Here is a 13,446-nt window from a genome sequence, read left to right on the forward strand (position 1 = left end):
ATATTCATATAGAATCTTGACCAAAGCAACAACTCTTTGTTATTGGATGTGCTCAGTTCATTGACCTTAATTTTCAATTTTAATAAAAACCTTTAAGAGCACGACGAATTTATCTCCAAGTACAGCTGTACCCTAACGGTTCTACTACAGAATACTCTAATTTTCTAAATATAGTGTCCATTATTACAGTAACATCCATCTTAGTTAAATGGATACTTAGGAGAGTAGTCTTAATTTTCAGCAGTTTGGTGCTAGTTATTAATTTTACTTTCACAGGCACAGATTAGATCATGAGGCATGTGAAATGCCTGGTTTTGAATTCTAATACTTTCATTTATGACTTAAAATGTGATGAAATTTATAAGCATAACAGTTACTTGAGAAGTCTGGTGTAAATTTCTTACATACATTTACTAGTTTTACCTTAATATACTATCAAATCTAATGTCTGTCTTCTGCCTGTTTTGTCTAACACATTCAAAGTAATGTCAAAATCTCCTACAAAATTACAATTTCATTCAGTGTTTTCTTACATTTTCTCAAGTTTTTCACTTTTCATGTCTTTACTATAAACTGTATTTTCTAAATAAGAATTATCTTTATCTACTTATTTTTTTAGTTTTTTTTTTTTTTTAATTCAGAGAGAGAGAGGAAAGGGGAAGGAGAGGGGAGAGAGCTGTTCTACCTACTTATGTTTACATTCATGGTTGCTCCTTGTATGTGCCCTGACTGGGGATCAAACCCACAACCTTAGCGTGTTAGCACAATGCTCTAACCAAATGAGCTAACTGGCCAGGGCTGACTGACATTTTTCAAAGCCTATTCTGTTCTTACTAAACTCATAAATTATCACCCAACACTTAAGCCACATATAAAATTACTGGAAAGTACACAGTCTATTTTGTACTTGGTACCTGTATTTTTAGTAACATAATATAAAGAACAAAGGGTTAACTGCTATAAAGGCACTGACCACATGGTAAAATCACTTGTAGTTGTAAGATATCAAACAGTTATTCAGTCAAGAAAATGTTAACAGAACCAGTTGAGGGACACTTTTAGAATGTTTAAGACATTTTAAATCTAAGAAATTCATAACCATTCCTAATAGAAGACGTTCACTCACGCTATCTTTAAATGACATGACAAACTGCTTCAAACGGATTCTCAAGTACAAAGAATTACCTTTTTATGGTTAGAAACCCTTCGAAGATTGTCCTCTTCGATGTGAGGGAGCTGCAGAAGGGGAGACTTAAACTGCTGAAGGCCCTGCACGGCCATCTGAGAAAGCTTCATGCAGTTTTCTAGGGACGCCAAAGTTGGAGCACGAAACTCCCTTTCTTAGAAAGAACAGGAAGAAAAGAAAAAACAGGGCTGGACTTTTTATATGTTCAGGAGGATACAATTCATGACAAAAATAAGATTTATGTGAACATCCTTAAGCCTCCAAATTTTAAAATCACAATGCTGATTTTCCTTTAAAAATTATTGGATAAAATATAAAAATATATATACAAACTTGGCCAAATGAACATTATCCAGCAGCTATTGATTTAACATAAAAATTCTTTGCATGACCTCCAAAAACAGTAAATTATCAGATAATATCAGTATCAAGAGCATACTGACACCATGCCAAGAACTGACATCACCCATAATAACAAACCACAACCAACACCTCCTTTTTTATGAGCCTCTCTCCCCCTTTCCATTACTGACCACAACTCCCTCAGCCTTCTTTCCCTTCATGCAAAATACTATATGTTATATGAATCATCACATAACTTAAAGAATTATTTTAAACCCATTGTTAAAATACAGAATATCCTGACTCTAAAAATAATCAGAGGAAGGAAAAGCATATTTTTAATCTTTGCAAACAATAAATAACAATGAAGAATATGAAAAAATTAAATTCAAAATATAAGTTGTGATAAACATTTACATATGGAAAATATAAGGAAAGAAATTATAGAACATAAATAAAACTAGGAAAGCTGATTCAACTTATAGACAGAATTATAGTTAAGTATCCACAAAATCTTTTAACTATGAGGTATAATCTCCTCATGCTTGCAAGAAAAAGTACAACATGATTAATTATATCTCCTCACCTTCACGACTCCGGGCCATTATTATTAGTTGGCAGATTACATTAACCACTTCTTGAAGTAGGGAAGGGCATTTTTTCAGCATAAATTGCTGATCTGCAAAAGAATAGAAAACCTGACAAATCATTCTACCTTTACAGTCCAAAAATTAATACCAAATTTAAAGTACCCTCCAAATATCTCATATGACCTCAGAATTTTACAGGTTGAATGCAGGAGTATCTAATAGGTAGCAATATGCCACAAATCAGTTAGAAAACCATAACACAGAGTAGATGTTTTGAAGGCAAATTTTTAATATTATGGTGGTGGGCTTTATCAATTAACCCCATACCTTTTTTTTTAAACAAACCAATTTTTAACTTAACCTTACTATATTTAAGAACTTTAGTAATTTTCTTCTTGTGCACATAACTTTCTAAGAGAATAATTACTGATAAATTCAAAGTCTAAGATTGAGAAAAATGTCGACTAAAGGCACAGAGAGAAAGACAGGAAGAAGAGAAGGATGAGGAGGAATGGGGGGAAGACTCAGCATTTAGTCTGCATATAATAGTTAAGCATTAAGATCATCCACTTTTAGGTTAATACTCAACCTAACAAACTTTGTTCCCTATTTTTAGATAACTGGTTAAAATGGAGGTTTCATGTCGGTACAAAATACTAAGGATAAAATTACTCAGTAACTTGCAACTCTAATAACAATGCTTAAACAGTGCTCCTTCATTGCATCATAAGCATCCTATCCTATTACCAATCACTGAGCATCAACTGGCCTTTGTTTCAGAGGCATTTGATTACATTATTGGTTTAAAAGGGGAAGGAGGGTTAATTCAGAAAGCACACTTATTCCCTAAGAATACTTTCTTTTAAAACTTCAACTGAAATAATGCAAGTGAAGAAGAGATGACACTGTTTCACAACATCCCTCAAACACCACTGTCTCAATCAACTGCTCTTCTTTTAACTAGAACAGATGGCTTCAAGTACTTAAGAAGCTTTAAATAAAGATTAGAGGGTGGTGGTGGTGGAAAATACAGTTGATCCAGGTATTTGTTGTGAAATCCATTTTTTTCTCCTCCGCAAAAAAATTACAAAATCCTTTTTTAAAGTCATTAGGACTTGTTGCATAATCTGAAATTGACTGAATATTTCTCCTATAGACTATTCTCTCACTGTGAAATATTAAATTTTAACATTTGCTGTAACACCTTACTTAGACCTTCAAAGTATTTGTGAAGTAATTATGTAGCATACAGATTTCTTTTTAAAATGCCCTTGAACAATTATTTGAGAAAAAAATAACAGTGATGAAAACACTGCACCATGAGGGCTAATTAAATCCACTGCTTTCATATCACTAAAACCCTGCAGAGAGTAGAATCACAAATACCTTCTTCAAGGGTCTCAGGAATTTTCATTCTAGCAAGATGAGACAGTAAAAGAACTCTGGCCTTCAGGCTATATGGACAGGTAAGTGGAGGTTCATTCTTCTTTAAATTAATGCTGCCAATTTCTCTGATTAGCTAGAGTAAATAAAATAATTATTCAAAAATACACATTTTAAAAAGCATTGACTTTAATAACTAAATGCTTATTGAGGAATTTCAGAGATGGCCTAACCTGAGGTATTAGAATATTATCTGTCGGTCTGCTTGTGGCATCTTTATTATACTGAGGATCAAATTCAGAGGCTCCAGCCAAAACCATAATAAGACCTAAGAAAACAAAAGAAATATGAAGGTAAGTAAATATATTTGCTCACCTATTAATTTCCCCTCCTATGATACTTCATTAATCCTAGAGTGAGGCAGTCTTCCAACCACACACAATGCTTTAAACCATCTGAACTCCACAACTAACAAGTATTAATTCCTCCCACAAAAAAGTCCCATTTTTTAAGATGTCCACAATATTACTTTTCACAAGTAAATAGAAATATACATCAAATTAACAACCCCAAAGCAATTGGAAGCATTAAAATCACTCCAAATAACAACTGTTTCTAGACCCAAGCATGCGTTCCATAGAAACTTTCTACAGAGCATTAAATACTCCATGTGATACTAATAAATGTGAAAAAAGGGCTCTGTGGTTAAGTGCAGCTGAGAAATAATGAGTTCAAAAGAGTTTTAGGTTTCTTCACTGTATAACTTCTCAGAGCCTTCTATCATTTATAGAAACTTTTATTATAGAACTCTTGAAATACACACAATTCACAGCCACATAGGGAGTAGAGCAAAAGTAATTTACAGTTCAGTACATGCTTATTGAGCACAGAGTTTATTCCTGCATTATTATTTATTAATTATTGTACTTTCCATACGAACAACTGTAAACCTCCTTTGGCCCAACCTGTATATTAGCATTACTCTGGTTAGCTTATACAAGCTCTTCAATGACTGGAATTCTAGTTATCACAGAAAATTCATGCAATGTATTCACAAAAAGCAGGACAGCACAGATGTTAAGTGCATAAGCCCTGGAGTTTTCACATCCTAGCTAGATGACCTAGAAAATAGTCGTCACCTCTCTATAGACCTTGGTTTCTTCATGTGAGCCTGCCACACAGTAAGCACAGTGATGTGAGTTATTACTATGACTACCTTCAAATGTTCTCATGAAAACTACTCCTAAGATGGCTATATAAACAGTGTCAAATGCTCAAGCAACCAAGGATATATAACCAAACCCACAACTAAACAATGCTTTAATGGAATTAATTGTACAAAGTTAAGTACTGCCCCCAGAAATGAAATACAAATTAAAATATATTAAAATATACTATAAACATTAAGTATTTTCATAAGAAAATGAGTTCTATATTAATGTCTCAATTCAGCATAAAGAAGAGTGGTATGTGTGCATAGGGAAGAGTAACATTCACTCCTTGGAAATCAAAGATCTGCTCATTCCTCAGAAATATAGGCACACAGTCATATGATCCCAAGAACTCTCTTTCTGGATATCAAGAAAGATAGTAAAATTGGCAAGTCCCAAATACAGAAAACTCCATTTAGGTTTTGGAACAAAAAATTTCATTTTCCAGTGAGGCACAATTTAAAACTTGTATCTTCTTTTTTCCTTTTAAGGAGGGCAAGAAGGATGTTTATGCTTTCTGCATAGCAGTGATTCTAAAAGAAAATACTATATATTCCAGAGATGAAATTTACATTAGCTTTATGGAATCAAAGCAAGTATTTGGGATGGCACTTTTTTATATAAGAAATGTTAAAATAAGACTCTGGGAATGAAATATTCTGGAGGTTTTCTTTCAACACATCCCAAAACTCCACTTACTTTATTGCAATTAATAGAGTATAATTGCACTGGCTTATGGCTCAGGAACCAAACCGTCTGGGTTCAATCCCAGCTCTGTCACGTACTGTGTATCCTTAGGTTCAGTTGCCTCACCTACATCATGTGCTTAAAAACAATGCTTACTTATGGAGCCATGGCAAAGATTAAGAGCGTTAATACATGTGTAGTGCCTAGTACTGTCTGGCACGTAACAAATACTCAAGAAACATTAGCTGGTGTTATTACAAAATTAGCTCACCTGAAGCTTTAACATAGAACTTCAGAAAAAAAATAATACATAGATAGCTGAGTAAATGAGAACAGAAATATATCAATAATTGTAATACAGCTCTGGCAAGTGTGGCTCAGTTGCATGGAATGTCATCCCAGAGACCCAAGGGTCGCAGCCTCAATTCCCAGTCAGGGCGCAAGCCCAGGTCGCAGGTTTGAGCCCTGGTCATGGTGGGTACAAGAAGGCAACCAATCTCCCTCACATTCATGGCTCCACTTTCTCTCTCCACCAGCCCCCTTCCCCTTCTTTCCTCTCTGAAAGCAATGGAAAAAATGTCCTTGGGTGAGGATGACAAAAAAAAAAAAAAGAAGGAAATGTGATAAAGGGTGTTAGCATTTTCCTCCAGGTTTAGTTACAATAACTGAGTATCTATAAAACCGTAAAATGGAATTTCTCCAGTTGAATGTATATCATCTCCACATAAATGACTCAGAAAATAATCTAATGTCACAGTTACTTAAATTTACTTACGTTTCATGTCCATATTTCTGGTTTTATAAACAAAATATGTATAAATCTGTGTTGTGCGTATTAGAATCTGGTCTCCACTATAGCGTATTGAGCGATACCACCAAGACCCCTAAATACAAATAAAATTAAACAAGAAATAAAGCATGAAAGCTACAATAAATGTTAAGTTTGATACAAAATATGTTTGTGGTCAAATTTTATAAATATTCATAAACCAATAAAAATACCCCAGCTTTAGAACAAATGCCTTCGTTATATATTTCGAATTATTTATTTAGCAAATATTCATATTGCCTGATGCATTTATACTGCCTGAACCTACCTCACTATACATATGTATCATTAAAGCATTAAGATTCAGCTAGAAATTGTTTGAAGACAAAATAGGAACAAAACAACCCATTACTATAAGCAACAAGCTGGTTCCAGACACATAGCGTATCTTCAATACTTGTTTAATAAATAAATGTAGGAACCATGCGACAGCTGAGAGACTACTTTCATGCACATTACTCCACACAACTGGATGCTCACACAAAAATCCTCATTGGTAAAGGCAAACAGGTAAATTAGTAGTCTCACTACAGGAACCAGAAACTAAGATCAGGAAGACCACCACCAGTCATAAACATAATAAATAAGATCATAACTTTATGGTATCTCCATATTGAGGAGATATGCAGCTGTTTTTTAAAATGAGGACACTCAGTATGTTGAGCCCTAATATCTGAAGAAAAAAATCACAGAACAATGCATATAATCATACACATATTTTAAAATAGGTGCATGTATACATAATGCATAGAAAAATACAGGGTTTACAGTTGTTCATATGGAAAAAACACAGTAATTAATAAATAATTACTATAGAATAAACTGTGTTTTGTGTACCCACAATTGCAAACTTATTTTTCCCCATCTTGTATTTAAAAGGGAAAACACCAAACTTAAGCAGTAGATTATCTCTGATAAGAGAAATGGAGTTGAGGGAGGTGGTGAAGGAGGACTAACTTTAAACTACCAGTTGTGTGTAACTTTTGAATTGGGAGGTAACATACTTTAACATATCAAGTGATATTACCTTTAAAAGACCTTTAAATAGCTGAACATAAGAGCCTTAAAATTCAAGGGTCAACAAATTATATTCTAAAACAAATTACAATCTTTGGAGTAAGACTCCAAAGCATGCCATCAATTCCCTTTCCATAAATACAGTAATAAAAAGAGCTAGAACTTACCACAACAACCGGAAGGATAACCATAAATGCCAATCCATACACAAGTAAAACCTAGAATAGAAGAGAAAAAAATTATGGCCTTCATCAGCCAAGTTACAGTAATATCCATAAACACTTATTTTGAGGCTTACATGGAGAAGGCACTATTAAAACAATTCTTATTTTCAAACCCTCTGAGAAAGGTACCATTATGATTTTCCTTTTGCAGAGAATGAACCTGCGGCATATATAGGTTGCACAGCTTGTCCTAGGTCAAATAGCTAGTACGTGAGAGCTGGGCCTGGCAGTCCAGATACGGAACCTACATTCTTTTCCACTATAATAAATTATCTCTTCATTCGCTCTATAAATAACACCAGCAAAACAGCTTTATAAATTGTATTTTCCTTCCAGTCAAGTACTTATATATTCATACCTTTGTAGGTGGTTAATGCCTTGGAAATAAATAATAGAATCCTGCCTGGTTCTTTTGTCTGAACACCAAAGAGTAACTTTATAATGTTCTGTTTGACATCTATTGGTCTCAGATTTTTCTCCTACTGCTTGACCCCAAGTCTGGTAGCTATCTTTCTCTTCTCTAGCCTTCCCAGAGTAACCCTAAACATGATAAACACAATCACATACAGCAACTATATACCCGTTAAGATAACAAATGTTAATCTGCCATGCAATAACACTTCAAAACAAATCACAGACTACATGAATTTTGGTTTTTATTATTTCAAAGACAACTCCTGGATAATTATTTTCAAGAAAGTAGGGAGTCGTCTATTCCCGAACAGAAATCCCTGAAATCTCAGAGTTCAGGATCCATAACTGACTGATATCCTACTGCCTCATGAGGTACCCCATGGAATATACACCATCAATTTAGAATATATTAGAGGGAATTTAGCCTCAGTAAATGTGAAATAAAGGATAATTTAAATTTTGAGCACAACTTAGGATAAATACAGATACCATAAAAAACAGTAGTTCCCCAAACCAAGGATAAGACCCAATCTGAAACTGCCTCCAAAAGAAAATTAGCACAACTTTAAGGTTTTAAAACTACTTTTAGAATACAATGCCCTAATACAGCAAACTAATAATGAGAACCAACTCTTTTCTACATTATGTAAAAAGTTTCACAATACAGTTAAATTAAAAACCACATCCCAGTATTATAGTAGCTCTCTTTATATTACCAAGATATGTCAAACATATTATCATTTATCTCATTTAAATTTAAGCACTCACCAAAATTGAATTTTTCTGGTCAACTATCCAAGCTGGCAGGGCAATTCCAAAGCTGGTGGCTAAAACAAGAAGAATATTTCTGTACTTCCGGCTTTACTTATATCTCAAATTTCTACTTTCTACCCCTCACAAAAAAAAAAAAACCTGAGAAAGATCATTTTATTATGTGTGTTCCCATTACACAAGTGAATAATATAGTTTTATATCTGAAATTAAATTCTTCCACCAGGGGGAAAAAATTTCAATTTAAGTACATGAATTCTTTCTTTCTAAAAAAATCTAAATTTGTTTATATTTCCTGAGTTTAGGTGAACACTATGAATATGTGAGAAAATATCTAAAGTCAGCAAAGAAAAACTTTTTTTCTATCCAGTTTTTCTGAACTACTAACTGGAAATGATGAATGACAGTGATTACTCTTCTCATCAAATCGATCTAAGTTCTATCTTCCAAACTAGTCACTAGAAAGGAAAATTAGGTTAAAAATTAATTAAAGGGCCCTGGCTGGTATGGTTCAGTGGACTGAGCTCCAGACCTGCAAACCAAAGGATCGCTGGTTCAATTCCCAGTCGCCAGCTCAATATACATGTCTATTTAACTCCCTGTGGTTGTAATTTTCCCACTGATAAACTAAAAAATCAAAATATTTTCAATCTAATTAACATTTTAATATATACCATATCCCTAGTATTTTTAAATTATCATTTAACACACCTTGAGGTCCATCTGGATTTCCAAATTCTTCCCAATTTTTCCGGGACTCTTCATCAGTTAAACTAGCATCAAAGAAGAAAGTTTAATAGTTAGAAAGCCCCATCTGAAAAACAAGTACTCACACATACAAACTCTTATTAACCAACTAACTCATTTCTTAAAGACATTAATTTCAGAAAATCAAGAAAACCCTCTTTGAAATTAGCAGGTGGGAAGGACATATGGAAGCAAGGAATTCTGGACAAAAAATAACAACTACTGAGACTTAAAACAAATTCCCGGTTGCCTCACGGGTCTTCAGGTTTAGCCACTTTGAGCCAGGAGATGAAACTTTGAAGTCTGATACATCTCCTCAGAAGGCAGGGAGGGTTATAGATGCCTGTTTTTCTCATATGCTCACACATTTTCCAAAATTTCTTCAATGAACATGTTTGCACTTCAATAATGATACATATCTATTCTCTAAATATAAACTTAATCCATAATTAATAATGACCCCTCCAAAACTGGCACCGTATTTTCAAAAAAATGAAAAGAAAAACATCTATAAACTCTGTTGCTATGGGAAAGGTCATTTACCTTGTACTGAGAGCATACTTTCTCCAAAGCCAACTGCACACAGAATTAGAAAAATAATCTGCTACAAGAACAGGCTGGCAAGATTTATTCAAAGTGAAGAAAAGCAAGGACCTACAACCAAGATTGCTCTATCCAACAAAGCTCTCATTTAGAATGGAAGGGCAGATAAAGTGCTTCCCAGCCAGACAAGGTAAAGCTAAAGAAGTTCATCATCACCAAGCCCTTATTATATCAAATATTAAAGGGACTTTTTTAGGAAAAGATAAAACTATGAACATTAAAATGACAACAAACTCACAACTATCAACAATTTAATCTAAAAGAAAAAAGAAAAAGAAACTAAGCAACAACTAGAACAGGAACAGAATCATAGATATGGAGATTATCTGGAGGATTATTGGCTAGGAGGGGCTGGGGGGAGAAGGAGAAAAAGGTATAGGGATTTAGAAGCATAATTGGGTAGGTAAAGAATAGACAAGGGAGCTCTGGCTGGTGTAGCTCAGTGGATTGAGCGCGGGCCTCCGAACCAGAGGATCACAGTTCGATTCCCAGTCAGGGCACATGCCTGGGTTGCAGGTCAGTTCCCAGAAGGGGATGCAGTTTCTGTCAGGGGGCACACGAGAGGCAACCATACATTGATATTTCTCTCCCTCTCTCCTTCCCTTCCCCTCTAAAGATAAATAAAATCTTAAAAAAAAAAAAATTAAGAACAGTACAGGCAATGAAGAAGCCAAAAAATTTGCCCATGGACATGAACTAAGGTTGGTGGGGTGGGGCAGAGATTGCTGAAGGGAAGAGAGAAACCAAGTAAAGAAGGGAAATTAGGAAACTATAATAAAATAATCAATAAAATACACTTTAAAAAATGTTTAAAGGAAAAAGAAAAACAGCCACTAAAGCAACAGCTTCCTAACATGGACAATATGAAAGTGACAGAGTGATTTTTTTTAACACCTAAATATAAACATAACCCCTGACTTAGGCAATGGCTAAAGGTACAAAGTGAGAGTGGTTTTATTCCAGCTCTCATACAGAATGTTAAGAAAATACTAAAAGAGAGACTTCTGCCAAGATGGAGGCGTAGGTGGAAAAACTGTGCCTTCTCCCACAACCAAGTTTGAATACAACAAAGGTTTGGTGAACAAAGAAGCAGCCAAAGAACAGAAAATTGAACTATATGGAAGTCCAAAAACAACCAACCGTTCAACTGGACCGGTAAGAGGGGTGGAGCCAGCAGCAGAGTGGGACGGGCAAGAAAGATCCCCCGACCCCAGGCACCCTGGCAGCCCCGCGCCTGGCCGACCCAGTGAGTGCACAGGGCGGCAGGCTGACTGCAGTCACACATTCACGCGCAGATAAACCAGCAGAGGAGTGAGCAGTGAGACAGACCGCGCAGGCCCCAGCGGCGAATCCAGTGGCGGTGGGCTGACTACAGTCACACATTCACACGCAGTGGGCCCTGGCGGCCGCAGCTGCAGTGGGAGGCAGCAGAGGGGCCGCCATTTCTTTCCTTTGACCCCGACCCCCATACAGCACCACAACCCAGCGACTGACTTGCCCCGCTCTGGTGAACACCTAGGGCTCCGCTCCTCATAAGTAACAGACACGAACAGTCCAAAATATGGCTCAAGAAGAACTCAAAGCCCCAGAGCCGGTAACTCTAAGCGAAAAAGAAATAGCGAGCCTCTCAGATTCATAGTTCAAAACACTGGTGATCAGGATGCTTACAGTACTGGTTGATTTTAGTCACAAATTAGAGGAACATATGAAGGCTAAACTAATTGAAATGAAGCAAAATGCACAGGAAACCAATAGTGATGGAAAGGAAACTGGGACTCCAATCAAGGGGGTGGACCAGAAGGAAGGAAGAAATGACCAAACAGAAAAAAGTGAAGTTACAAGAACTCAAAAAAATAAGGAGAGGCTTAGGAACCTCCAGGACATCTTTAAATGTTCCAACATCCGAATTACAGGGGGACCAGAAGGGGAAAAGAAACAGCCACAAGCAGAAAACTTATTTGAACAAATAATAAAAGAGAGCTTCCCCAGTCTGGCAAAGGAAATAGACTTCCAGGAAATCCAGGAAGCTCAGAGAGTCCCAAAGAAGTTGGACCCAAGAAGGAACACCACACCAAGGCACATCATAATTACATTAGCCAAGATTAAAATGAAGGAGAGAATCCTAGAAGCAGCAAGAGATAAGGGGACAGTCACCTACAAAGGAGTTCCCATCAGACTGTCAGTGGATTTCTCAAAAGAGACCTTACAGGCAAGAAGGGGCTGGAAAGAAGTATTCCAAGTCATGAAATCCAAAGACCTACAGCCAAGATTGCTCTATCCAGCAAAGCTTTCATTTAGAATGGAAGGACAGATAAAATGCTTCTCAGATAAGGTCAAGTTCAAGGAGTTCATCATCACCAAGCCCTTATTATATGAAATGTTAAAGGGACTTATATAAGAAAAAGAAGATGAAAAATATGAACAGTGAAAGGACAGCAAACTCACAGTTATCAACAACCACACCTAAAACAAAAGCAAACCAAGAGGACAGCTAGATCAGGAGCAGAACCATAGAAATGAAGAACACGTGGAGGGTTAGCAACAGGGGAGTGGGAGGAGGAGAAGGGGGGAGAAGATACAGAAAATAAGTAGCATAGATGGTAGGTAAAAAAATAGGTAGGAGGAAGGGAAAGAATAGTATGAGAAATATAGAATCTAGAGAACTTGAGACACATAGTCATAAGGGGGGAGTGGTGGGGGTGGTATGCAGGGTGGAGGGGAATGAAGGGGGGAATAGAACAACTGTAAAGGTATAATCAATAAAATATATTTAAAAAAAGAAAATCTTATTTCCTTCAAATACTTTACAATGTTGTTAAGGAGATAAGGCAGACACACACACACACACTTGACAATAAAATAAGAAAGGCATTCCTGGAGACCAAAAGATTATTATGTTTATGTTCAAATCTAATTTTGGGCATATATCTATTTCCCAGAACATACACACTTAAGATACAATGTAAATTCTACTGTAGATTCAATGTAGATTGAGAGAGAGAATGCAGAAATACCTTCATAAAATAGCCAAAAATTTCAGTAATTTGAAAATATTTTTAAACTTACTGATTTGGCCATCCATAAAAAATAAGTACCTTAACATCTTTAGTCCTTATTTAACTGTGCCTCTACTTAAACTATTTAAACTAAGACCACAATGAAACACAGGAGCCAATGGGATGCATTATTAGAGAGATTTCAAGTTAACAAGGAGTGGTACTAAGATTCTTTTCTGTTGAGGGATGTTTCTCAAAAAATTGTGCCTCAGTTTACCTGTACAACTCTATACCCAAAGCTTCAGCTATTCTTTCTCTCAGTATTCTGTCTTCTAATTAGATTCTTTCCCCCAAAATAATTATCTCTGTCCCCTCTGCCTTTCTGCTGATGACAGCACAATAGACTGCTCCGTTCTCTATACCAGGGGTGTCAAACTCATTCTCAC

At 35.8% G+C, this 13,446-nt stretch overlaps 1 protein-coding gene across 1 annotated transcript in view; it reads right to left on the minus strand.

The window, feature by feature from the left end:
• SEC63 (SEC63 protein translocation regulator) overlaps positions 1-13,446 on the minus strand; it is a 77,353-nt gene that overhangs the window by 32,652 nt on the left and 31,255 nt on the right. Inside the window, exons 5-12 of the mRNA XM_037064989.1 lie at positions 9,366-9,427; positions 8,652-8,710; positions 7,413-7,463; positions 6,175-6,283; positions 3,735-3,829; positions 3,505-3,637; positions 2,115-2,207; positions 1,186-1,340 (exon numbers count right to left, since the gene is read on the minus strand). Of these exons, the coding sequence (XP_036920884.1) occupies positions 1,186-1,340; positions 2,115-2,207; positions 3,505-3,637; positions 3,735-3,829; positions 6,175-6,283; positions 7,413-7,463; positions 8,652-8,710; positions 9,366-9,427 (757 nt within the window). The remainder of the gene's footprint in view (positions 1-1,185; positions 1,341-2,114; positions 2,208-3,504; positions 3,638-3,734; positions 3,830-6,174; positions 6,284-7,412; positions 7,464-8,651; positions 8,711-9,365; positions 9,428-13,446) is intronic.

The sequence above is a fragment of the Sturnira hondurensis genome, unplaced genomic scaffold (assembly GCF_014824575.4).
Source record: "Sturnira hondurensis isolate 20B ecotype Veracruz unplaced genomic scaffold, ASM1482457v3 Scaffold0015596, whole genome shotgun sequence".
NCBI classification, from domain to species: Eukaryota; Metazoa; Chordata; class Mammalia; order Chiroptera; family Phyllostomidae; genus Sturnira; species Sturnira hondurensis.